The sequence below is a fragment of the Bubalus bubalis genome, chromosome 24, assembly GCF_019923935.1.
Source record: "Bubalus bubalis isolate 160015118507 breed Murrah chromosome 24, NDDB_SH_1, whole genome shotgun sequence".
Lineage (NCBI taxonomy): Eukaryota > Metazoa > Chordata > Mammalia > Artiodactyla > Bovidae > Bubalus > Bubalus bubalis.
This window is the reverse complement of record NC_059180.1, coordinates 6,485,314-6,512,353: the sequence shown is the minus strand read 5'-3', so window position 1 is coordinate 6,512,353 and position 27,040 is coordinate 6,485,314. Positions and strand designations below refer to the sequence as shown.

The window sequence follows — 27,040 nt, the reverse complement described above, 5'->3', positions numbered from 1 at the left end:
GGGGGGTGGCCGGGGGAGTGGCAGTGGCGAGGTGGCGCGGGGGGGGCGGGCCGGGGGCGGGGGCGGGGGCGGGGGTGGCTGAGGTGCTGGCCAGAGCGAGCGTGGAGCCGAGGGCCACGGCGGAGGGGGCGGTGGTGGATGGAGCCGCGGGGCCGGTGGATGCGGCCTCGGTGGTGGCGGGCGTGGAGCTGGGGGCTCCCGTCCTGACCGAGGAGGGAGGGAGAGTCGTGGATGTGTGCAGCGTGGCGGAGGCCGGGAGGGGTGAGGTGAATGCGGAAGTGAGGGTGCCCCCGCTGGAGTAGATGGTGGAAGAGGTGAGGGCCGGAGCGCTGGGCCGTGCGGTGGGCCTGGGCGTGGTCACCAGGAGGGTGCTAGCAGCCCCGGTGGTGTGTGCGGCGGCGGCAGAGGGCAGAGTGGCCGTGAGGGAGGTGGCCGGGGCTGCGGTGTCCCTGGGAGTGGCGACCTGCGTGGTGGAGCGGGTGGGCGTGCTGGCGGGAGGCGAGGGGCCGGCAGTGGTGTGGGTGGTGGGGAGTGTGGTCGTGTCGGTGGGCAGAGGGCTGGTGTTCGGGGTGGAGGCGGAGGCGGGCTCTGTGCTGGGGGCAGGTGGAGGGGAGCGAGGCACCCCCGTGGACGCGGTCGGGCTATTGGTGGCCACGGGAGTGGAGGTGGTGGACGCGGGAGCATAGAGTGTGCTGCTGGGCGTGGCGGAGGATGTGACCGACGGCGGAGAGGGCACCCCCGTGGCGACAGGCTGGCTAGAGGTGTCACTGGGAGGAGTCCCCGTGGTGGTGGGGTGCGGGGGCGGCACACTGGCGCTCGGGGCAGGTGGGCTGGCACCCTCGGCCGGAGGGGTACTGGCCCTGGTACGGCCGGAGGCCGGGGCGGAGGCGCCTAGCGATGTGGCGGGAATGGCGCTGGAGCGGAAGGGAGCCGCCGTGCTGCGGGGAGTGGTGAAGATGGAGGGGGCGGCCGGCGTGCTGGCCGAGGTTGCCTGGACAGGGAAGGTGCTGTGTGTGCGGTGGGTGGTGGGGCCGGAGGAGATGATCCCGGTGGCGGGGGTGGCCGTGGGCGTGGCCGTGGCCGCGGGGGCGGGGGCGGGGGCGGGGGTGGCTGAGGTGCTGGCCAGAGCGAGTGTGGAGCCGAGGGCCACGGCGGAGGGGGCGGTGGTGGATGGAGCCGCGGGGCCGGTGGATGCGGCCTCGGTGGTGGCGGGCGTGGAGCTGGGGGCTCCCGTCCTGACCGAGGAGGGAGGGAGAGTCGTGGATGTGTGCAGCGTGGCGGAGGCCGGGAGGGGTGAGGTGAATGCGGAAGTGAGGGTGCCCCCGCTGGAGTAGATGGTGGAAGAGGTGAGGGCCGGAGCGCTGGGCCGTGCGGTGGGCCTGGGCGTGGTCACCAGGAGGGTGCTAGCAGCCCCGGTGGTGTGTGCGGCGGCGGCAGAGGGCAGAGTGGCCGTGAGGGAGGTGGCCGGGGCTGCGGTGTCCCTGGGAGTGGCGACCTGCGTGGTGGAGCGGGTGGGCGTGCTGGCGGGAGGCGAGGGGCCGGCAGTGGTGTGGGTGGTGGGGAGTGTGGTCGTGTCGGTGGGCAGAGGGCTGGTGTTCGGGGTGGAGGCGGAGGCGGGCTCTGTGCTGGGGGCAGGTGGAGGGGAGCGAGGCACCCCCGTGGACGCGGTCGGGCTATTGGTGGCCACGGGAGTGGAGGTGGTGGACGCGGGAGCATAGAGTGTGCTGCTGGGCGTGGCGGAGGATGTGACCGACGGCGGAGAGGGCACCCCCGTGGCGACAGGCTGGCTAGAGGTGTCACTGGGAGGAGTCCCCGTGGTGGTGGGGTGCGGGGGCGGCACACTGGCGCTCGGGGCAGGTGGGCTGGCACCCTCGGCCGGAGGGGTACTGGCCCTGGTACGGCCGGAGGCCGGGGCGGAGGCGCCTAGCGATGTGGCGGGAATGGCGCTGGAGCGGAAGGGAGCCGCCGTGCTGCGGGGAGTGGTGAAGATGGAGGGGGCGGCCGGCGTGCTGGCCGAGGTTGCCTGGACAGGGAAGGTGCTGTGTGTGCGGTGGGTGGTGGGGCCGGAGGAGATGATCCCGGTGGCGGGGGTGGCCGTGGGCGTGGCCGTGGCCGCGGGGGCGGGGGCGGGGGCGGGGGTGGCTGAGGTGCTGGCCAGAGCGAGCTGTGGAGCCGAGGGCCACGGCGGAGGGGGCGGTGGTGGATGGAGCCGCGGGGCCGGTGGATGCGGCCTCGGTGGTGGCGGGCGTGGAGCTGGGGGCTCCCGTCCTGACCGAGGAGGGAGGGAGAGTCGTGGATGTGTGCAGCGTGGCGGAGGCCGGGAGGGGTGAGGTGAATGCGGAAGTGAGGGTGCCCCCGCTGGAGTAGATGGTGGAAGAGGTGAGGGCCGGAGCGCTGGGCCGTGCGGTGGGCCTGGGCGTGGTCACCAGGAGGGTGCTAGCAGCCCCGGTGGTGTGTGCGGCGGCGGCAGAGGGCAGAGTGGCCGTGAGGGAGGTGGCCGGGGCTGCGGTGTCCCTGGGAGTGGCGACCTGCGTGGTGGAGCGGGTGGGCGTGCTGGCGGGAGGCGAGGGGCCGGCAGTGGTGTGGGTGGTGGGGAGTGTGGTCGTGTCGGTGGGCAGAGGGCTGGTGTTCGGGGTGGAGGCGGAGGCGGGCTCTGTGCTGGGGGCAGGTGGAGGGGAGCGAGGCACCCCCGTGGACGCGGTCGGGCTATTGGTGGCCACGGGAGTGGAGGTGGTGGACGCGGGAGCATAGAGTGTGCTGCTGGGCGTGGCGGAGGATGTGACCGACGGCGGAGAGGGCACCCCCGTGGCGACAGGCTGGCTAGAGGTGTCACTGGGAGGAGTCCCCGTGGTGGTGGGGTGCGGGGGCGGCACACTGGCGCTCGGGGCAGGTGGGCTGGCACCCTCGGCCGGAGGGGTACTGGCCCTGGTACGGCCGGAGGCCGGGGCGGAGGCGCCTAGCGATGTGGCGGGAATGGCGCTGGAGCGGAAGGGAGCCGCCGTGCTGCGGGGAGTGGTGAAGATGGAGGGGGCGGCCGGCGTGCTGGCCGAGGTTGCCTGGACAGGGAAGGTGCTGTGTGTGCGGTGGGTGGTGGGGCCGGAGGAGATGATCCCGGTGGCGGGGGTGGCCGTGGGCGTGGCCGTGGCCGCGGGGGCGGGGGCGGGGGCGGGGGTGGCTGAGGTGCTGGCCAGAGCGAGTGTGGAGCCGAGGGCCACGGCGGAGGGGGCGGTGGTGGATGGAGCCGCGGGGCCGGTGGATGCGGCCTCGGTGGTGGCGGGCGTGGAGCTGGGGGCTCCCGTCCTGACCGAGGAGGGAGGGAGAGTCGTGGATGTGTGCAGCGTGGCGGAGGCCGGGAGGGGTGAGGTGAATGCGGAAGTGAGGGTGCCCCCGCTGGAGTAGATGGTGGAAGAGGTGAGGGCCGGAGCGCTGGGCCGTGCGGTGGGCCTGGGCGTGGTCACCAGGAGGGTGCTAGCAGCCCCGGTGGTGTGTGCGGCGGCGGCAGAGGGCAGAGTGGCCGTGAGGGAGGTGGCCGGGGCTGCGGTGTCCCTGGGAGTGGCGACCTGCGTGGTGGAGCGGGTGGGCGTGCTGGCGGGAGGCGAGGGGCCGGCAGTGGTGTGGGTGGTGGGGAGTGTGGTCGTGTCGGTGGGCAGAGGGCTGGTGTTCGGGGTGGAGGCGGAGGCGGGCTCTGTGCTGGGGGCAGGTGGAGGGGAGCGAGGCACCCCCGTGGACGCGGTCGGGCTATTGGTGGCCACGGGAGTGGAGGTGGTGGACGCGGGAGCATAGAGTGTGCTGCTGGGCGTGGCGGAGGATGTGACCGACGGCGGAGAGGGCACCCCCGTGGCGACAGGCTGGCTAGAGGTGTCACTGGGAGGAGTCCCCGTGGTGGTGGGGTGCGGGGGCGGCACACTGGCGCTCGGGGCAGGTGGGCTGGCACCCTCGGCCGGAGGGGTACTGGCCCTGGTACGGCCGGAGGCCGGGGCGGAGGCGCCTAGCGATGTGGCGGGAATGGCGCTGGAGCGGAAGGGAGCCGCCGTGCTGCGGGGAGTGGTGAAGATGGAGGGGGCGGCCGGCGTGCTGGCCGAGGTTGCCTGGACAGGGAAGGTGCTGTGTGTGCGGTGGGTGGTGGGGCCGGAGGAGATGATCCCGGTGGCGGGGGTGGCCGTGGGCGTGGCCGTGGCCGCGGGGGCGGGGGCGGGGGCGGGGGTGGCTGAGGTGCTGGCCAGAGCGAGTGTGGAGCCGAGGGCCACGGCGGAGGGGGCGGTGGTGGATGGAGCCGCGGGGCCGGTGGATGCGGCCTCGGTGGTGGCGGGCGTGGAGCTGGGGGCTCCCGTCCTGACCGAGGAGGGAGGGAGAGTCGTGGATGTGTGCAGCGTGGCGGAGGCCGGGAGGGGTGAGGTGAATGCGGAAGTGAGGGTGCCCCCGCTGGAGTAGATGGTGGAAGAGGTGAGGGCCGGAGCGCTGGGCCGTGCGGTGGGCCTGGGCGTGGTCACCAGGAGGGTGCTAGCAGCCCCGGTGGTGTGTGCGGCGGCGGCAGAGGGCAGAGTGGCCGTGAGGGAGGTGGCCGGGGCTGCGGTGTCCCTGGGAGTGGCGACCTGCGTGGTGGAGCGGGTGGGCGTGCTGGCGGGAGGCGAGGGGCCGGCAGTGGTGTGGGTGGTGGGGAGTGTGGTCGTGTCGGTGGGCAGAGGGCTGGTGTTCGGGGTGGAGGCGGAGGCGGGCTCTGTGCTGGGGGCAGGTGGAGGGGAGCGAGGCACCCCCGTGGACGCGGTCGGGCTATTGGTGGCCACGGGAGTGGAGGTGGTGGACGCGGGAGCATAGAGTGTGCTGCTGGGCGTGGCGGAGGATGTGACCGACGGCGGAGAGGGCACCCCCGTGGCGACAGGCTGGCTAGAGGTGTCACTGGGAGGAGTCCCCGTGGTGGTGGGGTGCGGGGGCGGCACACTGGCGCTCGGGGCAGGTGGGCTGGCACCCTCGGCCGGAGGGGTACTGGCCCTGGTACGGCCGGAGGCCGGGGCGGAGGCGCCTAGCGATGTGGCGGGAATGGCGCTGGAGCGGAAGGGAGCCGCCGTGCTGCGGGGAGTGGTGAAGATGGAGGGGGCGGCCGGCGTGCTGGCCGAGGTTGCCTGGACAGGGAAGGTGCTGTGTGTGCGGTGGGTGGTGGGGCCGGAGGAGATGATCCCGGTGGCGGGGGTGGCCGTGGGCGTGGCCGTGGCCGCGGGGGCGGGGGCGGGGGCGGGGGTGGCTGAGGTGCTGGCCAGAGCGAGTGTGGAGCCGAGGGCCACGGCGGAGGGGGCGGTGGTGGATGGAGCCGCGGGGCCGGTGGATGCGGCCTCGGTGGTGGCGGGCGTGGAGCTGGGGGCTCCCGTCCTGACCGAGGAGGGAGGGAGAGTCGTGGATGTGTGCAGCGTGGCGGAGGCCGGGAGGGGTGAGGTGAATGCGGAAGTGAGGGTGCCCCCGCTGGAGTAGATGGTGGAAGAGGTGAGGGCCGGAGCGCTGGGCCGTGCGGTGGGCCTGGGCGTGGTCACCAGGAGGGTGCTAGCAGCCCCGGTGGTGTGTGCGGCGGCGGCAGAGGGCAGAGTGGCCGTGAGGGAGGTGGCCGGGGCTGCGGTGTCCCTGGGAGTGGCGACCTGCGTGGTGGAGCGGGTGGGCGTGCTGGCGGGAGGCGAGGGGCCGGCAGTGGTGTGGGTGGTGGGGAGTGTGGTCGTGTCGGTGGGCAGAGGGCTGGTGTTCGGGGTGGAGGCGGAGGCGGGCTCTGTGCTGGGGGCAGGTGGAGGGGAGCGAGGCACCCCCGTGGACGCGGTCGGGCTATTGGTGGCCACGGGAGTGGAGGTGGTGGACGCGGGAGCATAGAGTGTGCTGCTGGGCGTGGCGGAGGATGTGACCGACGGCGGAGAGGGCACCCCCGTGGCGACAGGCTGGCTAGAGGTGTCACTGGGAGGAGTCCCCGTGGTGGTGGGGTGCGGGGGCGGCACACTGGCGCTCGGGGCAGGTGGGCTGGCACCCTCGGCCGGAGGGGTACTGGCCCTGGTACGGCCGGAGGCCGGGGCGGAGGCGCCTAGCGATGTGGCGGGAATGGCGCTGGAGCGGAAGGGAGCCGCCGTGCTGCGGGGAGTGGTGAAGATGGAGGGGGCGGCCGGCGTGCTGGCCGAGGTTGCCTGGACAGGGAAGGTGCTGTGTGTGCGGTGGGTGGTGGGGCCGGAGGAGATGATCCCGGTGGCGGGGGTGGCCGTGGGCGTGGCCGTGGCCGCGGGGGCGGGGGCGGGGGCGGGGGTGGCTGAGGTGCTGGCCAGAGCGAGTGTGGAGCCGAGGGCCACGGCGGAGGGGGCGGTGGTGGATGGAGCCGCGGGGCCGGTGGATGCGGCCTCGGTGGTGGCGGGCGTGGAGCTGGGGGCTCCCGTCCTGACCGAGGAGGGAGGGAGAGTCGTGGATGTGTGCAGCGTGGCGGAGGCCGGGAGGGGTGAGGTGAATGCGGAAGTGAGGGTGCCCCCGCTGGAGTAGATGGTGGAAGAGGTGAGGGCCGGAGCGCTGGGCCGTGCGGTGGGCCTGGGCGTGGTCACCAGGAGGGTGCTAGCAGCCCCGGTGGTGTGTGCGGCGGCGGCAGAGGGCAGAGTGGCCGTGAGGGAGGTGGCCGGGGCTGCGGTGTCCCTGGGAGTGGCGACCTGCGTGGTGGAGCGGGTGGGCGTGCTGGCGGGAGGCGAGGGGCCGGCAGTGGTGTGGGTGGTGGGGAGTGTGGTCGTGTCGGTGGGCAGAGGGCTGGTGTTCGGGGTGGAGGCGGAGGCGGGCTCTGTGCTGGGGGCAGGTGGAGGGGAGCGAGGCACCCCCGTGGACGCGGTCGGGCTATTGGTGGCCACGGGAGTGGAGGTGGTGGACGCGGGAGCATAGAGTGTGCTGCTGGGCGTGGCGGAGGATGTGACCGACGGCGGAGAGGGCACCCCCGTGGCGACAGGCTGGCTAGAGGTGTCACTGGGAGGAGTCCCCGTGGTGGTGGGGTGCGGGGGCGGCACACTGGCGCTCGGGGCAGGTGGGCTGGCACCCTCGGCCGGAGGGGTACTGGCCCTGGTACGGCCGGAGGCCGGGGCGGAGGCGCCTAGCGATGTGGCGGGAATGGCGCTGGAGCGGAAGGGAGCCGCCGTGCTGCGGGGAGTGGTGAAGATGGAGGGGGCGGCCGGCGTGCTGGCCGAGGTTGCCTGGACAGGGAAGGTGCTGTGTGTGCGGTGGGTGGTGGGGCCGGAGGAGATGATCCCGGTGGCGGGGGTGGCCGTGGGCGTGGCCGTGGCCGCGGGGGCGGGGGCGGGGGCGGGGGTGGCTGAGGTGCTGGCCAGAGCGAGTGTGGAGCCGAGGGCCACGGCGGAGGGGGCGGTGGTGGATGGAGCCGCGGGGCCGGTGGATGCGGCCTCGGTGGTGGCGGGCGTGGAGCTGGGGGCTCCCGTCCTGACCGAGGAGGGAGGGAGAGTCGTGGATGTGTGCAGCGTGGCGGAGGCCGGGAGGGGTGAGGTGAATGCGGAAGTGAGGGTGCCCCCGCTGGAGTAGATGGTGGAAGAGGTGAGGGCCGGAGCGCTGGGCCGTGCGGTGGGCCTGGGCGTGGTCACCAGGAGGGTGCTAGCAGCCCCGGTGGTGTGTGCGGCGGCGGCAGAGGGCAGAGTGGCCGTGAGGGAGGTGGCCGGGGCTGCGGTGTCCCTGGGAGTGGCGACCTGCGTGGTGGAGCGGGTGGGCGTGCTGGCGGGAGGCGAGGGGCCGGCAGTGGTGTGGGTGGTGGGGAGTGTGGTCGTGTCGGTGGGCAGAGGGCTGGTGTTCGGGGTGGAGGCGGAGGCGGGCTCTGTGCTGGGGGCAGGTGGAGGGGAGCGAGGCACCCCCGTGGACGCGGTCGGGCTATTGGTGGCCACGGGAGTGGAGGTGGTGGACGCGGGAGCATAGAGTGTGCTGCTGGGCGTGGCGGAGGATGTGACCGACGGCGGAGAGGGCACCCCCGTGGCGACAGGCTGGCTAGAGGTGTCACTGGGAGGAGTCCCCGTGGTGGTGGGGTGCGGGGGCGGCACACTGGCGCTCGGGGCAGGTGGGCTGGCACCCTCGGCCGGAGTGGTACTGGCCCTGGTACGGCCGGAGGCCGGGGCGGAGGCGCCTAGCGATGTGGCGGGAATGGCGCTGGAGCGGAAGGGAGCCGCCGTGCTGCGGGGAGTGGTGAAGATGGAGGGGGCGGCCGGCGTGCTGGCCGAGGTTGCCTGGACAGGGAAGGTGCTGTGTGTGCGGTGGGTGGTGGGGCCGGAGGAGATGATCCCGGTGGCGGGGGTGGCCGTGGGCGTGGCCGTGGCCGCGGGGGCGGGGGCGGGGGCGGGGGTGGCTGAGGTGCTGGCCAGAGCGAGCGTGGAGCCGAGGGCCACGGCGGAGGGGGCGGTGGTGGATGGAGCCGCGGGGCCGGTGGATGCGGCCTCGGTGGTGGCGGGCGTGGAGCTGGGGGCTCCCGTCCTGACCGAGGAGGGAGGGAGAGTCGTGGATGTGTGCAGCGTGGCGGAGGCCGGGAGGGGTGAGGTGAATGCGGAAGTGAGGGTGCCCCCGCTGGAGTAGATGGTGGAAGAGGTGAGGGCCGGAGCGCTGGGCCGTGCGGTGGGCCTGGGCGTGGTCACCAGGAGGGTGCTAGCAGCCCCGGTGGTGTGTGCGGCGGCGGCAGAGGGCAGAGTGGCCGTGAGGGAGGTGGCCGGGGCTGCGGTGTCCCTGGGAGTGGCGACCTGCGTGGTGGAGCGGGTGGGCGTGCTGGCGGGAGGCGATGTGCCGGCAGTGGTGTGGGTATTAGGGATTCTAGTAGTCAGAGTGTAGAAAGGGCTCCTGTCTCTGGTTGAAGTGGAGGCCTGCTCTGTGGTTGAAGCAGATGGAGACTGATTCTTACTGATGGGTGATATTGAGGTATTCGTGGTCACTGGAGTAGAAGTAGTTGGATATAAGACTGTATTTGTGAGAGTATATGATCGTGTTACTGGGGCTGCAGAAGTAATCTCTGTCGTTACAGATTCTGCGGAAACATGAGTGGTAGTAAGAAATGTGGTTTTCCTGGTGGAAGAAGCTTGAGATGTTGGGTCCCTTGTCTGCCCTTTTTGTGTCGTGGCCACAGTGGTGGAGTGTGGCCCCTTGGTAGTGGATGTCATGTGTGTATCAGTGCTGGTTGGCACAGGGCTGGATTTGGATGTGGTAAATGTGGCAGGACTGCTTGAGGACATGAGTGGAGAAACTGAAGTAACTGAGTCAGTGAGGGTTTTTGTGGGAATGTCAGTCATTGGAATGAATGTCATTTTCACGGAGCCCATCGTGTTCACAGGAGTTTTGTTTGGTGTACCTATTCCCGTGGTTGCTTCAGTGGCAGTAGAGACAACTGGTGTTGTAGGTGTTGTTAACATATCAGTTGAAGTGGGTGCTGGAGTGGTGGCTGTGGATGTTTTAAAAGTACTGACCATGTCTGGAAGAGAAGTAGTGCTCACAGTATGGGTGGCGGGTGAGAAGCTTTTGTCTGTTGTTATCAAGGTGTTCCTAGTAGTCAGAGAAGGGGTAGTAGCAGAGGTAGGCACGATTGTTGGGGTAGGAGACGCAGTTGTGTGGACACTTCCAACGGCTGGGGTAGCCCTTTTAGTGGTACCAGTCATAGAGGAGATCAGAGTGTCTGGGGTTGTGTATGAGGTTGGGACAAAGGAGGAGGGTGGGGCCGTGGTTGTGGGAGTTTTCCCTGCAGTGGTGACTGTGGGGGGACTGGTCACGGCGGAGGTGACTCTCTTGGTTGTTGACATGGGATAAGTACTGGTGATGGTTGTCCGTGGTGTCTCTGTCCCAGGTGTGGTGGTGTGAGAGCTGGGGAAGGACACCTGGGTCTGGCTCACGCAGGTGGTGGTGGGGTAAGTGGTGGTGATTATGAGGCTCGTTGGATTGGTGCACTCTGTCGAGCCCGTATAGACGATCATGGTAGGTGGGGTAGTTTCAACCTTGAAGACAAACTTGGACGTGGGGCTTGTTGGGGGCTTGGAATTGATGGGTGATTTGAGCAATGTTTCAGACAGGGATTTCGAGTGGGGGGAGGTGCTGATAGTCTTGGGTATGTTTTCCCTAGCATCAGGACTGGGAGAAATTTGGGGGGTGTTCAGTGGCCACTTTGCTGTGCCTTTGGAGTGTGGGAGATTCCTCAGAGCAGTGCGCCAAAGCTCATTAGAGGTGGATGTGGCTGTGGCTGAAGTTCCTGTATTGGCGGTAGAACAGAGGAACTCAGTGGTAGGTTGGCCCGTCACCTTAACACCACATATTTACTCACTTCTCCATGTTCCAGGTACGTGTCACAGAAGGTAGGAAGTGCCACCAGTTATTCCCCCATCAGAGCACTTTGGGGCCGGGGTCCTTTCAGGTTCTAAAGGCCAACATCTGGGGACTTCCCTGGTGATCCAGTGGCTAAGGCTGTAGGCTCCCAATGCAGGGGAACCAGGTTTGATCCCTGGTTGGGGAACTAGATCCTACGTGCCGCAACTAAGAGTTCGAAAGACGCAACTAAAGATCCCATGTGGTGCAACTGAAAGATCACATGTGCCGCAACTAAGACCGGACGGAGCCAAATACACAAATATGTTTTAAAATCATAATAAATAAATGAGGGCCAAAACATCTGTCTGCTCCCCAGGGAAGCCTCCCCATGGGAAGTTTCAGTGGAGACACCCTTGATTCCTTGGCCACCTTGTCTGAGTACTGACCTCACAGTCCTGGAATGGCGGTGCTGAGCACGCAGGTTCAGCAAAGGTCCTGCCTCCTCCCATCACCTCTCCCATCCCTTCCTCCTCACACACCCACGTTCCCCTTACTCTGCTCCTTCCTCCCACCTTCTCCTGCTGCCCAGAGTCTTCGGCCCTTCTGGTTCTGTGCCCCACCCTCTGGCCCACCTCTGCCCCTCTCCCTGTGACCCACTGCTGTCTGGGTTGATTCTCCTCTTTGGAGAGACAGACAGAGAACCCAGCCAAACCTGGGCTGAGGATGGGGACCCATCATGGACTCTGGGAGACAGGGTTGCCAGGGAGAGCAGAAAGTTGCCAAGAGAATACCAAAGGGTAAGATGGAGACTGAAGCTCAGACTTCACTGAGTTTGAGGGGCAAGGAGAGAGGCCCACACACAGGCTGAGAGATAGGACAGAAAAGGAAACTTCCAGAAAGAGACACCTCGGCAGGCAGGCGTAAGTCCTGGGAGACCTTAATGTGTAGCTGCAAGTGTTAATAACAAACATAGGTATGTTTTTGAGACTTCCCCGGTGGTCCAGTAACTAAGGCTCCATGCTCCCAGTGCAGGGGGTCTGGGTTTGATCCATAGTCAGGGAACTAGACCCCTCAAGCTGAAACTAAGACACGGCGCCACCAAATAAATAAAATTCTTTTTTAAAAGGTACCAAAAAGATGTATTTTCTATTACCTATTCTATCTCGATTAACTAGTCTACAAACATGAGCCCTTCTCTCTACAGATACAGTATCCTCAACCCCATTTTACAGGTTACCGCTCTCACCAGAGTGAGGCTCAAAGATCTCAAGACACTAAGGGTGACCGACAGACACAGCAGTTGCGAGCAGGAAACACCCAGACCTCCTGCCCTCTCTGGGGTTAATGTCCTCAACTAGACTCAGCACATCTTGGGAGCCATCAAGATCTCCCCCTACCACCCTGCCAAGGACAGCTGTGTCCAGAAACATGGGCTGGGTCGGGGTGGGAGAGTCAGGGGCAGAGCTGGAGGAGGGGCCACCGTGACCAAAAGTGAAGATGCCCCAGAGAAAGGAGGGGTTCCCAGGGCAGACGCAGGTCCCTCAGGAGGGCTGATGGACAGAAGTAAAGGGAGGGATGGGGCTTCCCCGGGGACTAAAGAATCTGCCTGCAATGCAGGAGACGCAGGAGGCGTGGGTTCAATCCCCGCGTTGGGAAAATCCCCTAGAGAAGGAAATGGCAACCCACTCCAGTATTCTTGCCTGGGAAATCCCATGGACAGAGAAGCCCGATGGGCTACAGTCCATGGGGTCGCCAAGAGGCAGACAACACTGAAGCGACTGAGCAGGCACGCACAAAGAGAGAGAGAGAATCCAGGCTGGAGGAAGCATCAGAGCTGGGGGAGCAGGAGCAACAGGACAAGGGAGCTCCAAAAACTGACTCCAATTGGGAAGACCAGAAAGAGGTTATCCCATCCAACTGATGCATGAGGACTCCTGCAAACCTGCTCGGTCCCAGGGGGGAGAGCAGCACCCCTGGGACCCAGATTCCCTCCCCTCCCCCGCCTCGGTTCTGCCCGCACAGAGAGCTCTGAGGGACCCCTCCTCAGGCTCCTTAGACCTCAGAGTCCCCCCAAACACACACACACACTCTGCCCTGGGACATCAGGACGGTCTCCGCAGCCCTCCCCCACCGCGCCTCCTCACCTGTGGACCCCAGGAAGGCCCTGAGCATCCAGAGGAGACGCAGCACCCTGAACAGCTGCATGGGTCCAGAGGCGCCGCAGAGGCTGGGAGCAGGGCCAGCGCCAGCACAGGGGATCGCAGCTGGGAGGCCGCACATGTGCACAGCAACACCAAATGAAGTTATCTGCCCTGCTGGGCGTGGGGGCTGAACATAGCTTCACCTTTGCAGGGCTCCACCTTCCCCCTTTCCCCCCTCCTCCCTGGATCTGCTGTTGCTGCAGGGAGGGTGGACTACCTAGAAGATAAGACAAGCCCAGGGGGTGTCAACCAGGAAGAGCTGTTGGTGGCCCAACCCCAGGATGCCTGGCCCACTCAGAGCAGTTCCTAGGACACTTCCCTTCCTTACCCTTCCCCTGCCCTCCACCAAGAACTAGCAAAACTGGACAGAGAACTCACTTGGCCAAGACCTTGGACTCTGGAGTCTGGGGCCTCTCCTTAGTTTCACTCCCATTGGTTTAGATGGTAACGCATCTGCCTGCAGTGCAGGAGACCTGGGTTCGATCCCTGGGTCAGGAAGATCCCCTGGAGAAAGAAATGGCAACCCACTTGCCTGGAAAATCCCATGGATGGAGGAGCCTGGTAGACTACAGTCCATGGGGTCGCAGAGTCAGACATGACTGAGTGACTTCACTTTCACTTTTCACTTTCTTTGCCCTCGGGGGAGAGGAAAATGTGTTCTTCTTCACTCCCTCTGCCCCTCACTCTTCTCCCTCTCCATCTTGCCCTTAGCATGACTCGAGGCTATACCCCACTGCTAGAGCCGGGGAACAGTGCAAAATTTCATCAGAAGTCATTTTAATATCTGAGGAATTGGTCCAGGTCTCAGAAAAGGAAACGCAAATGGCTAGTGGAAACAATCAAATAAAACAACTACTTTTGACCTAGCAGATTAGCAAGTACTAGGAACTTTGATTCTATCCAGTGTTGGGCAAAGTGGGAAGAATAAACACTTTTATTTGGCTGGCAGGGGTATAAGTGGGTTGGGCTGCTTTAAAAAGGCAATTTGGTGGCATCTATTAAAATTTTAAATGTACGTTCAAGGACCCAGTAATTCCAACTTTCCATCTCTGTGTTCAAGAAGCACTTTAAGGAGGCATTCATGAGAGTGTTTATTGCCATCCAGTTTATTGCACTTTCAGTAGAAATTGGAAACAACCCAAATAGCCCTCCATAGGAAACTAGAAGGACTATGGACGAGTCATAACATAGACTACCATGTTCAAATCAAAAATAATGGCACCGTCATGGCAAGGCTCTAAGAATGGTTTATGCAGTGAATCCAGTACACAGTTTTGTTAAAACATACACATATATGTTTCCTATGAATACATACACACACGTATACACATACATATGTGTAAGTGCATTCAAACTTTGGAAAGAGACTCACTTACTCCAATAACAGAGGTAAGGTTAGCTCAAAGAAGCATAAAGGAACTAACGTTGGGAATGATTGTCAGGCAACTCTGGCCCTATCTGTAGTTTTTACTTTGACAAGCATTGTCTCCTTGACCAGACTCTAGCCTGGCCTCCCTGAGTCTTCTTCTCTGCTGAGCCTCAACCTTGAACTATAAAGACTTGGACAGACACTAACAGAGTTTCTAACCACTCAAGGTCCCTAGGATGACCCCAGCCCTCCTTAAAAGTGCCAATCTAAGAAAACTCAAGGCTGTCAGAAGAACTTTACTAATTGTTCTAGCCAACAGCTGGGATAGGGCTCCTGTCACCTGGCCTTTGTGAAGGATAGGAGCCTAAATTTATAAAAATGAATAAGAATGTATTGCTCATGCACGTGTGCTCAGTCGCTTCAGTCATGTCCAACTCTGTGAGGCTCCTCTGTCCATGGGATTCTCCAAGGCAAGAATACTGGAGTGAATTGCCATTTCCTACTTCAGGGGATCTTCTCGACCCAGAGATTGAACCCCATTATCCTGTGTCTCCTGCTTTGGCAGGTGGAGTCTTTACCACTGAGCCACCTGGGAAGCCAGGTAGCAAATCAAGATGAGTTTCACATGGACTACTCACCCCTTTGGGGAATTTTTCACTTTCCCAACACTGCTGAGCCCTTGCTTTCTCTCTTGCCTACACCTTCACTCTCCCTTTAAAATATCACACACATGTGCTAAGTCACTTCAGTCACATCCAACTCTTTGTGACCCTATGGACTGTAGCCCACCAAGCTCCTCTGTGCATGAGTTTTTTTAGGCAAGAATACTGGAATGAGTTGCTATGCCCTTCTCCAGGGGATCTTCCTGACCCAGGGCTCGAACCCATGTCTCATATGTCTCCTGCATTGGCAGGTGGGTTCTTTACCACTAGTGCCACCTGGGAAACTCTTTAAAGTATCACTTCTGTGCAAATCTAAGTTATGCTAGACTCTTTTTCCTATTGAAATAGTATATTACTGATTAAGATCTGTCCTTACCACTTTACGGAGAAGGCAATGGCACCCCACTCCAGTACTCTTGCCTGGAAAATCCCATGGACAGAGGAGCCTGGTAGGCTGCAGTCCGTGGGGTCGCTAAGAGTCGGACATGACTAAGCGACTTCACTTTCACTTTTCACTTTCATGCATTGGAGAAGGAAATGGCAACCCACTCCAGTGTTCTTGCCTGGAGAATCCCAGGGACGGGGGAGCCTGGTGGGCTGCCGTCTATGGGGTCGCACAGAGTCGGACACGACTGAAGCGACTTAGCAGTTACCACTTTAATGTCTGGCTTTGTTTATCTTTGACAACTTGGAGAATATGTTTTTAAAGGTAATTAAAAAGTACTTTAGAGGAACTTTCTGGGAAGGCTGTGGGCTAGGATACATCAGGGCTTCATCTTCCCAGCTAAACAACAACTGCATTAGCAGAATCTGATCTAACTATTTTGGAATTTTAGAGTCTATTGAAGGCTTGAAAGTTGCAGGGGAAGACCTGGATGGTAAATTGCAAATTTTGGTCAATTTTAGTTCTTAGCACAGTAGCAGCTACCCATTCAACACCTCCAGCCACATGGTAGGCAGCTATGCCTGTGTTCCTGGAGTTGCTCACACACAGCTTGTGGAGCTGGGGTAGGCAAAAAGGACCATGTACTCCAAATGTCAAGGATCTGTGCTCTGATCCACTGATTGCTACTGATCACATAGGTGCAGGAAAAGAGGTAGATGGCCAAAGTTGTTCCACTTCTGCATTCTTACAAGCCCCTCCCTCTCCACCTGAAATGATTTCTGGGTGATTTAAAGTGCCAATAGCCCTCCCCCCTTCATTTTTTTGTCTTTTCTCCTTTTGAGAGTCAGATATTAGTCAGATATTAAAGACTAAGACATTAAAAAACAACTGCATATATGGGGAAGATTTGTAAGTGGCCATGCATGCCCAGGGGAAGTTTTAGAAAAGACCTGACAAGATTTTAATTTGTATATTATGCTGCGATCCTTGGCACAGAGACAGAGCACAATAATAAAAAAAATAAACGAAAACAATAGAAGAAAACAACAGACCCTAGGGAAGGAGGAGAGTCTGATTTCCAGAGTTGCCACACTATTAGATTCAAATATTTATTGTTCAACAAGAAACAAAACATTAGCAAACCAAATTCAATATTGCATTAAAAGGATTACATACCATGATCAAGTGGGATTTATTCCAGGGATGCAAGAATGAATCCATATCTGCAAAACAATCAACATGATACACCACATTAACAAAGTTAAAGATAAAAATCATATGACCATCTCATTAGATGCAGAAAAAGCACTTGACAAAATTCAACAACTTAAGGTTTTTTTTAAACCTCTCAATAAAATCGGTCTGAGAGTAACATACCTCAACATAATAAAGGCCTTCTATGACAAGTCCACAGCAAACATCATACTCAGTGGTGAAAAACTGAAAGCTACCTCTTTAAGATCAGGAACAGAACAAGGGTGCCCACTCTTGCTCCTCTTATTCAACATAGTATTGGAAATCCTAGGCAAGAAAAAGAAAAGGCTCCATACTGGAAGAGAAGAAGTAAAACTTTCCCTAGTTGCAAGTGACATGATTTTATGTATGCTGCTAAGTCGCTTCAGCCATGTCCGACTCTGTGCGACCCCATAGACGGCAGCCCACCAGGCTCCCCCGTCCCTGGGATTCTCCAGGCAAGAACACTGGAGTGGGTTGCCATTTCCTTCTCCAATGCATGAAAGTGAAAAGTGAAAGTGAAGTCGATCAGTCATGTCTGACCCTCAGCGACCCCATGGACTGCAGCCTTCCAGGCTCCTCCATCCATGGCATTTTCCAGGCAAGAGTACTGGAGTGGGGTGCCATTGCCTTCTCCAGATTTTATGTATAGAAAACCCTAAAGACTCCACCCAAAAAAACTACTTGAAAAAATAAATAAATACAATAAAGTGCAGGGAATGAAACCAATATACAAAAATATGTTGCATTTCTATATTCTAACAACAAACTAACTGAAAATTTAAGGAAACAATCCCATTTATAATCACAGCAAAAAGGGTAAAATACTTAGGAATAAATTTAACTAAGTGAAAGGCCTGCGCAATGAAAACTGTAAAACATTGCTGAAAGAAATTGAAGACACAGAGAAACGGAAAGATATCCTGTGCTCATGCCCCATAGAGCCATCGCCAAGTCCCCTTCAGTTGACCCCAGTGCGCCATATGCATATTCATTTGTTAAAGGTATTCTGTGCTCATGGGTTAGAAGATTTCACATTGTTAAAATGTTCATACTACCTAAAGCAATCTACAGATTCAGTGTAATCCCTACCAAAACCCCAATGATATTTTTCACAGGAATAGAACCAAATGTTCTAAAATTTATATGGAACTACAGAAGACTCCACCAATCTGTTCTCTGTATCAGTGAGTTTTGTTTTGGGTTTAGATTCCACGTCTAAGTGAGACCATGCAGTACTTGTCATTTTGTGCCTGAGTTATTTCACTTCGCATAACGCCCTCAAGGTCCATCCACGTTGCTGCACGTGTCAGGATTTCCTTCTTTTATGGCTAAATAATATCAGATTGTGATATTCGAATAATATGTGTATACACATTTCCTTGTCCATTCATCCATGAATGGACATTTCTCTGTCTTGGCTATTGTAAATAATACTGCAGTGAATATGAAGGTGCAGGAATCTTTTCAAGTTAGTGGGTTATTTTCCTTGAATGAATACTCAGAAGTGGAAATGCTAGATCATATGGTAAATCTACTTTTGATGTTTTCAAGGATCCTCCATACTTTTTTCCATAGTGATTGTACTAATTTACATTCCCACCAACAGTGCACAGAGGCTCCCTCTTTTCCACATCCTCTCCAACACTTGTTATCGCTTGTCTTTTGATAATAGCCATTCTAACGGGTGTTAAAGTGATATCTCACTGTGATTTTGATTTGCATATCCCTGGTAATCAATGATGCCGAGCACATTTTCTTGTACCTCTTGGCTTTCTGTGTATCTGTAGTATGTTTATGATATAGGAACGTCGTGGGTAAAATGCTTTTCAGTATATTTTTTGAAACTTGCTTCCATGTGAAGTTTGTTCCTTGTGAAATTTTTCCCATTAATCAATATCCCCCTTCTCTCCTCACCCCTGCTTCTCTCTTCTTCCTTGTTTTATGTATGCACAGTGATTCCTAAGAAAGGAGTACCTAGCTCACCCTATTCATGTACCCAAGATCATAAAGTGGCATTTCAAGTGGCAGCCAGTTCTGTTCTTAACTTTCGTGTTGGCAGTTTTATTTTATCACCACCGCTTTAATGTAGTTCCTATAAATCCATTATATAAGCTTTATGATTTAACACAAACACTCTAGCCTGAGAAAAAGCAAGCAGGGGATGGGAGGACGGGGAGGGAGTAAGAGAACAAGAGTTTGCCAGTTTCCGTTTACAATATGACTTAATATTATTGCCATCATTTTCATTCTAATGAGGACTAATACCCTAATTAATTTCAGTTTGAGATTTATTCTCTTAGGAGGAATGCTCACATTAAGTTAGAGAAATGAATGCCACCATTTATAGATTTATGAGTTTAAAAAAAAAAACTCACAGGAAGCTTGTGCAAGTATTTCTCACATGGCAACTGACTTCTGGGGGCTGTGTATAAGGAAGACCAAGTCAGCCTGAAGACTTCTGAAGGTTCACCAAAACTATTTCAACTCAAGGAAATTTAATCTCACCTTTCCCTAGCATTTATTTCTTCTCTTAGTCACCTTCCTAAAGTCTGCTGTATTAGAAAGCTCTGTTAGCACTAGCCTACCCGATACAGTCAGCCCAGGAACCACTATAAATACGGAGGGAACTATTGCCTACTGGAGAAGGAAATGGCACCCCACTCCAGTACTCTTGCCTGGAGAATCCCAGGGACGGGGGAGCCTGGTGGGCTGCAGTTCATGGGGTCGCTAAGAGTCCGGCGCGACAGAGCGACTTCACTTTCACTTTTTACTTTCCTGCATTGGAGAAGGAAATGGCAACCCACTCCACTGTTCTTGCCAGAGAATCCCAGGGACGGGGGAGCCTGATGGGCTGCCATCTATGGGGTCGCACAGCGTCAGACATGACTGAAGCGACTTAGCATAGCATAGTATTGCCCTACTACTTATAATGCCAAAGGGCTTCCTTGGTAGCTCAGCTGGTAAAGAATCCGCCTGCAATGCAGGAGACCACGGTTTGATCCCTGGGTTGGGAAGATCCCCTGGAGAAGGGAATGGCTACCCACTCCATTCTGGCCTGGATAATTCCATGGAGGGTATATTCCATGGGTTTGCAAAGAGTCAGACACAACTGAGCGACTTTCACTATAATGCCAACAGAATACTGAACAGTAAACACTCAACTAAAATGTAATTGAAGCTTTGGACCAAAACTGATGAAACTGAAAGATCTGTGTGTGTTGAGCATCCCAGACCATAATCTGTCACTCAGCTTTTACTTCCTATTAGTTACAGTCTTGTTGCTTCGAAGCTCTTGGAGTTTTTTGTTTGTTTGTTTGCCTTTGTTTTCTGGTTGGAAAAGTTGCTTTTGTAAAACTACACATTTATAAATACAAATTTGCTCTTAATAGTGAAAGCCATTCAGTCATGTCCAACTCTTTGTGACCCCATGGACTATGCACTCCATGGAATTTGCTCTTAAGATTTGGTTTTTTGTTTGTTTGTTTAAAAAATTAATCCACAAGTCGTCTTCTGGCTTTGATGAACCTCAGTTCTTGCTGAGTTTGGGGGTTTTTTTTTTTCAATTCTGATATCTAGACCAACTTCCAACTCAAACCACACTAAGAAACCCCTTTGCTTCCAAGTCTTAGGACTGTTTCAGAAGTTAAAACTGTTTTTTCCATGTCGGTGATCTTAAAAACTATCCTTTTTGTTGTTTAGTCACTAAGTCATGTCTGACTCTTTTGAGACCCCATGGGCTATAGCCCACCAGGCTCTTCTGTCCATGGGGTCTCCCAGGCAAGAATACTGGAGTGGGTTGCCATTTCTTTCTCTAGAGAATCTCCCCCACCCAGCAATCAACCCTCATCTCCTGCACCGGCAGGCAGACTCTTTACCACTGAGCCACCAGGAAAACCTTAAGAAAAAAAAAAAAACTATCTTAGAAGTTTTTAATAGTTCTATTCTCTAACTGCAATCTGAAGTAGCTATAACATCTAGCCTTGGTGAATTGGTTAAAGTGTGCATTTTATTCAAAAGTAAAATTTAAGATAAATTACATACTCAACACATCTAGAAAACTTGGCTTGTGGTACACAAGGTGAATTACTCAGTAACTGTTATAGGTAGCTTTGGGGTCACACTTTTCATTTCTGGGTAGTGCTTTTACAATTCATTCCACTTTTATGACGTGAATGAACGCCATATTTTAAAAAATATTACCAGGTCCAGAACCGTTCTTACACTTTATACTACAGGAAATTTCATTTAATGGGTTTAAAATAAAACATTGTTGATTGGACTGTTAAAAGCAAACTACTATTCCTCCAGTTTACATGGAACATTCATTCACCAAGATAGACCACGCTCTCAGCCATAAAACACACCTGAATGTATTTCAGATAGAAATCATACAATGTCTGCTCTCAGACCACAGTGGAATTAAACTGGAAATCACTAATAGAAAGATAACTAAAAAAACATCATACTACGTAGAGATTAAGCAACCCACTTCTAAATAACACGAGCCAAAGAAGAAACCTCAAGAGAAATTTAAAAATATTTTGAACTAAATGAAAATGGAAATATAATTTATCAAAATCTGTGGGATGCAGTGAAAGCAGTGCTTTAGAAGGAAATGTATAGCATTGAATGCATGTATTAGAAAAGAAGATCTAAACTTAATCATCTAAGTTTCCACCTTAAGAATTCAGAAAAAAGAAGAGCAAGTTAAATCCAAAGCGAGCTGAAGAAAAGAAACAAGAAGAATTAGAGCAGAAATCAATGTAACTGAACACAGGAAATCAAGAGAAAAAAATTAACTAAGCAAAAGCTAGTTCTTTGAAAAGATCAATAAAGTCAATAAGCCTCTAGCCAGGATAACTAAGAAAAAGAGAGGGACTTCCCCCCAATACAGGGGGCCCAGGTTCAATCCCTGGTCGAGAAACTATATCCCACACACCACAACTAAGACCCAGCACAGCCAAATAAATAAATAAAAATAATTTTAAGAGAAAAAGAGAAAGGGCACAAATTACTAATATCAGAAATGAAAGAAGGGACATCACTACAGATCCCCTGGACATTAAAAAGATAATAAAGGAATACTAAGAATAACTCTATGCCCACAAATTTGATAACAGATGAAACAGATGAAATAGCTGCTGCTGCTGCTAAGTCGCTTCAGTCATGTCCGACTCTGTGCAACCCCATAGACGACAGCCCACCAGGCTCCTCTGTCCCTGGGAGTCTCCAGGCAAGAACACTGGAGTGGGTTGCCATTTCCTTCCCCAATGCATGCATGCATGCTAAGTCACTTCAATCATCTCCGACTCTGTGCTACCCTATGGACAGCAGCCCTCCAGGCTCCTCTGTCCACAGGATTCTCCAGGCAAGAATACTGGAGTGGGTTGCCATTTCCTTCTCCCCAGATGAAATGGACTGGTTTCCTTTTTGGTTTGAAAACTGAACGCCATACATGCAGGGCAAGGAGAGACTGAAAGAGTGACCACTGCAGTGCCCAGGTGGGACTGTATATTGTCAAAGGTGTTGGGTTACTCTTGAGATAGAGTGACTTGGTTAGTGTAGTAACAGCATGTCTTGTGAGTTCTAAACAACACCCAAGGCAACCAAGAGTTTGGAGCCATCCACTAGGGTTCCAATTGGTGAGGAATTGATTAACTAGTGCCTTATGAGGTGGGATGTGGGGGAAAAAAGATGGCCTCAGACCCTCGCAGGCAAACCCAAATGTCCTTTTGTTACTGAAAGGTATGCATGGGGGGTCAGCTGCTCGGTATTCAAAAGCCAGTAAACAGGCCAGGTTGATGGAAAGGAAAGTTTGCTTTATTTCAGATGCCGGCAACTAGTGGGGGGAGGGTAATGGACATCTGCCCAAAGGCCAACTCTCCCCACCTCCGACAAGCAGGGGGTGAGAGCTTTTATAGATGGTGGCGGGAGGGGGGGGGGGGCCGCGAGTGGCGGGAGGGGTCCATGCAGAAACAGCACAGTCTTCTCTAACAGTCACTTTCAAATCAGTCATCTGTGGTCTGACTAGAATCACCTTGGTTTTTTAGGTACAGTTAATCTTTAGTTCCAGGATAAACCCGTTCGAATTTCTTTGCAGTCAATTCTCAGAACTGTGACAGCTCAAGGCCTGGGTACAGTCTGGTCATCATGTAGTTAACTTTTCCACCTCATATTTTGGTATCTAAGACAGCTCACAGGATATGGCTCCAAATATTATCTATAGCCCTTGAGAAAGAACTAAGGGTCCTTGACTATGCTTAGTGACTACATTATTATTATTTAGTCACCATAAACTGTGGACAATTCTGAAAGAGATGGCAATACCAGACCACCTGACCTGCCTCTTGAGAAACCTGTATGAAGGTCAGGAAGTAACAGCTGGAATTGGACATGGAACAACAGACTGGTTCCAAATAGGAAAAGGAGTACGTCAAGGCTGTATATTGTCACCCTGCCTATTTAACTTATATGCAGAGTACATCATGAGAAATGCTGGACTGAAGGAAGCACAAGCTGGAATCAAGACTGCCAGGAGAAATATCAATAACCTCAGATATGCAGATGACACCACTCTTATGCCAGAAAGTGAAGAACTAAAGAGCCACTTGATGAAAGTGAAAGAGGAGAGTGAAAAATTTGGCTTAAAGCTCAACATTCAGAAAACTTAGATCATGGCATCCAGTCCCATCACTTCATGGCAAATAGATGGGGAAACAGTGGAAACAGTGGCTGACTTTATTTTTCTGGGCTCCAACATCACTGGGGATCACATGGGGATTGCAGCCGTGAAATTAAAAGACACTTACTCCTTGGAAGGAAAGTTATGACCAATCTAGACAGCATATTGAAAAGCAGAGACATTGCTTTGTCAACAAAGGTCCGTCTAGTCAAGGCTATGTGGTCATGTATGGATGTGAGAGTTGGTCTGTGAAGAAAGCTGAGTGCCGAAGAATTGATGCTTTTGAACTGTGGTGTTGGAGAAGACTCTTGAGAGTCCCTTGGACTGCAAGGAGATCCAACCAGTCCATCCTAAAGGAGGTCAGTCCTGGAAATTCATTGGAAGGACTGATGTTGAAGCTGAAACTCCAATACTTTGACCACCTGATGCGAAGAGCTGACTCATTTGAAAAGACCCCGATGCTGGGAGGGATTGACGGCAGGAGGAGAAGGGGACAACAGAGAATGAGATGGTTGGATGGCATCACTGACTCAATGGGCATGAGTTTGGGTGGACTCCAGGAGTTGGTGATGGACAGGGAGGCCTGGTGTGCTGTGCTTCATGGGGTCTCAAAGAGTCAGACACGACTGAGCGATTGAACTGAACTGAACTGAACTGAGTCTCCTTTGACTGTTTTCCTTTGTTTCATCATTTTTCACTTCTCTGATTAAACTTATTTTTTGACTAAAGTTTTCCACAGGCAAAAGGCAGGCAGAAGACATGGCAAGGACCACAGAGTCCTGCTCCATTTCACTTTCCCACCACACACCCTGACCCCAACAAGTACCCACTCATGAATCATCCACCTCTTGGCTTCCCATTGTCCAAGCCATAGGGTTAGTCTCTTTAGAACAGACCAGCTCAAAGAGCTAACAACCAGGGTTCATGAGCCATCACCAGCCAGACCACTCTGAGGTCAGCCTGTTGGTGGCTGGTTTACTCCCTTCTGAGAGCTCCACCTGAAGAAGCACGTGTGCACTGCTAGGAGCTGTGACTCTGCGGGAGTGGATGGGGTTTCTGTCCCCTTCCAGAGCTGGGACCAAAATCCTAAGGGACTCCTCCCCTCCTGCTGTCTGTGCCACAATGTCTGAGCCATACCTTCCGGAGTCGCAGACCCATCTAATGCAAACGGCAGCCCTGCTAGAGAGATACCCTGAGCTATTTCACTAGTATTTTGCCTGCTCAAAAGTGGTTCTCTGCTCTGATCCCCAGTTCCATATGTACCTTTCTTTACCTGGCAACACAAGGAGGGACAAGCCTACCAGCTCCCAGTTGCTATTTTCCTTCAGCTCTGGTTTGATAAACCCAGAGGCAGAATTCACTGATAGAGGTGGCAGAGTCTGACCTTGAAGGATGCCAAAGGATATGTTCTTTGTATTGTGTGTTGTGTTGCTCGGTTGTGTCTATTTGAGACCCCATGGGCTGCAGCCTGCCAGGCTCCTCTGTCCATGGTGATTCTCCAGGCAAGAATACTGGAGTGGGTTGCTACGCCCTCCTCCAGGTGATCTTCCCAACCCTGGGATCGAACCCAGGTCTCCTGCACTGCAGGTGGATTCTTTACCAGCTGAGCTACCATGTTCTTTGCATTAGGAGAAAAGAACAAGACTGTACCCCTGAAGGCTCTGCTGGAGTAGGCGGGGCCTCAGGGATGGTGGGGGCGGAGAGGGCAGGTCTGATCTGTTGTTCGGGTTTTGTTGTTTATTTGGCTGCACCAGGTCTCAGTTGGGGCACACAGATCTTTAGTCGTGGCATGTGGGATCTAGTTTCCTGACCAGTGATCGAACCCAGACCCTCTGCACTGGGAACATGGAGTCTTATCCACTGGACCTTCAGGGAAGTTCCTGTTGTTCGAGTTTTAAGACTTTCCACAGGTTGACCCACTCAACAATGTGTTGTTGGTCCAGCTGTTCAGATGGGGTCCCCACAGCCACGAAGTCAAACCACATGTGCTTCCAGGTCATTTCCCCCGACCCTTTAGAGCCCATTAGGATAGCCCCTTTGGCTTTCTGAGCCGCTTCGCCATCTCTGGTCTTTCCCCCAGCCTGCACCCATTCCTGGGATTTGTCAGTTTCCCCCAGATCAGCAATGGGTGGCCCAACGTCATAAATATCGTGAGTCACAACTGAGCTCAGCATGGCTAACCCTTCCCACACCAGGTAGTGAGGGCGGATGGGAGCATCTTAGCTCTCATTCCTGCAGTGAAGGTGGCCAAATCAGGGCCTTTGAAGACAGGGGCAATGTGCAACTAAGACCCAGTGCAGCCAAATAAATAATGGATGTCCCAGGTGGTCCAGTGGTTAAGACTCCATACTCCCAATGCAGGGGCCCTGGGCTCACTCCCTGGTCAGGGAACTAGACCCCCATGTGCTGCAACTGAAGATCATGCATGCTGCAACTAAGACCCGGTACAGACAAATAAAAAATAAATTTTAAAAGGGCGGGGGCACATAGACTGCCTGCCTCATTCCTAACTTCCTATGAATTTGTTGCACCTCCTCTATAGATTTCCAGGGTCCCACATGCCCAGGAAGGTCCCTGTCATTGAGCAAGCCTCCCTGCCAGATAGAATAATCCAGTCTCTAAGGGAGTGAGGACTCTGAACCTCCTGCAGGCTTGTCGGAGGCTAGAGTGTCTGGTGCTGTACTTTTTTACTGCCTCCACCGGGTCAGGAAAACCATCACCTCTCATATCCCATGGTCACACCAACCATACCTGCTAACTTTCCCTGACCTTTAGCTGAAATTTGGCACCTATATCCAAAGCTCAGTGGATGTGTATTCTTTCAGCACGAACATTTCCTGGATACATGTCATTTAAAACTAATTAACAAGTACTAACTGTTTTAGAAAAGGCAGAGGAACCAGAGATCAAATTGCCAATATCTGCTGGATCATGGAAAAAGCAAAAGAGTTCCGGAAAAACATCTATTTCTGCTTTATTGACTATGCCAAAGCCTTTGACTGTGTGGATCACAATAAACTGTGGAAAATTCTGAAAGAGATGGGAATACCAGACCACCTGATCTGCCTCTTGAGAAATTTGTATGCAGGTCAGGAAGCAACAGTTAGAACTGGACATGGAACAAGAGACTGGTTCCAAATAGGAAAAGGAGTACGTCAAGGCTGTATATTGTCACTCTGCTTATTTAACTTATATGCAGAGTACATCATGAGAAACGCTGGACTGGAAGAAACACAAGCTGGAATCAAGATTGCCGGGAGAAATATCAATAACCTCAGATATGCAGATGACACCACCCTTATGGCAGAAAGTGAAGAGGAACTCAAAAGCCTCTTGATGAAAGTGAAAGTGGAGAGTAAAAAAGTTGGCTTAAAGCTCAACATTCAGAAAACGAAGATCATGGCATCTGGTCCCATCACTTCATGGGAAATAGATGGGGAAACAGTGGAAACAGTGTCAGACTTTATTTTGGGGGGCTCCAAAATCACTACAGATGGTGACTGCAGCCATGAAATTAAAAGACGCTTACTCCTTGGAAGGAAAGTTATGACTAACCTAGATAGCATATTCAAAAGCAGAGACATTACTTTGCCAACAAAGGTTTGTCTAATAAAGGCTATGGTTTTTCCTGTGGTCATGTATGGATGTGAGAGTTGGACTGTGAAGAAGGCTGAGCGCCGAAGAATTGATGCCTTTGAACTGTGGTGTTGGAGAAGACTCTTGAGAGTCCCTTGGACTGCAAGGAGATCCAACCAGTCCATTCTGAAGGAGATCAGCCCTGGGATTTCTTTGGAAGAAATGATGCTAAAGCTGGAACTCCAGTACTTTGGCCACCTCATTCGAAGAGTTGACTCATTGGAAAAGACTGATGCTGGGAGGGATTGGGGGCAGGAGGAGAAGGGGACGACAGAGGATGAGATGGCTGGATGGCATCACTGACTCGATGGATGTGAGTCTGGGTGAACTCCGGGAGTTGGTGATGGACAGGGAGGCCTGGCGTGCTGCAATTCATGGGGTTGCAAAGAGTCGGACACGACTGAGCAACTGAACTGAACTGAACTGAAACTTATAAAACTACTTAACAGTTCAAAGGAAAATGTTAAAACAGGTAAGAAGATAAACAATAAGGTCCTACTGTAAGGCACAGGGAACTATATTCAGTATCTTGTAATAGCCTATAATGAAAAAGAATATGAAAATACATGTATGTGTGTATATATATATGTGTGTGTGTGTGAA

General features: G+C 55.0%; 1 protein-coding gene across 1 annotated transcript in view; it reads right to left on the bottom strand.

Moving 5' to 3' along the window:
* LOC102400657 (mucin-3A) overlaps nucleotides 1-12,597 on the bottom strand; it is a 24,821-nt gene extending 12,224 nt beyond the window's left edge. The window contains exons 1-3 of the mRNA XM_045164337.1: nucleotides 12,411-12,597; nucleotides 2,174-10,210; nucleotides 52-2,142 (exon numbers count right to left, since the gene is read on the bottom strand). Coding sequence (XP_045020272.1) covers nucleotides 52-2,142; nucleotides 2,174-10,210; nucleotides 12,411-12,546 — 10,264 coding nt within the window. The 5' untranslated portion in view covers nucleotides 12,547-12,597. The remainder of the gene's footprint in view (nucleotides 1-51; nucleotides 2,143-2,173; nucleotides 10,211-12,410) is intronic.
* Nucleotides 12,598-27,040: the final 14,443 nt, after the last annotated feature.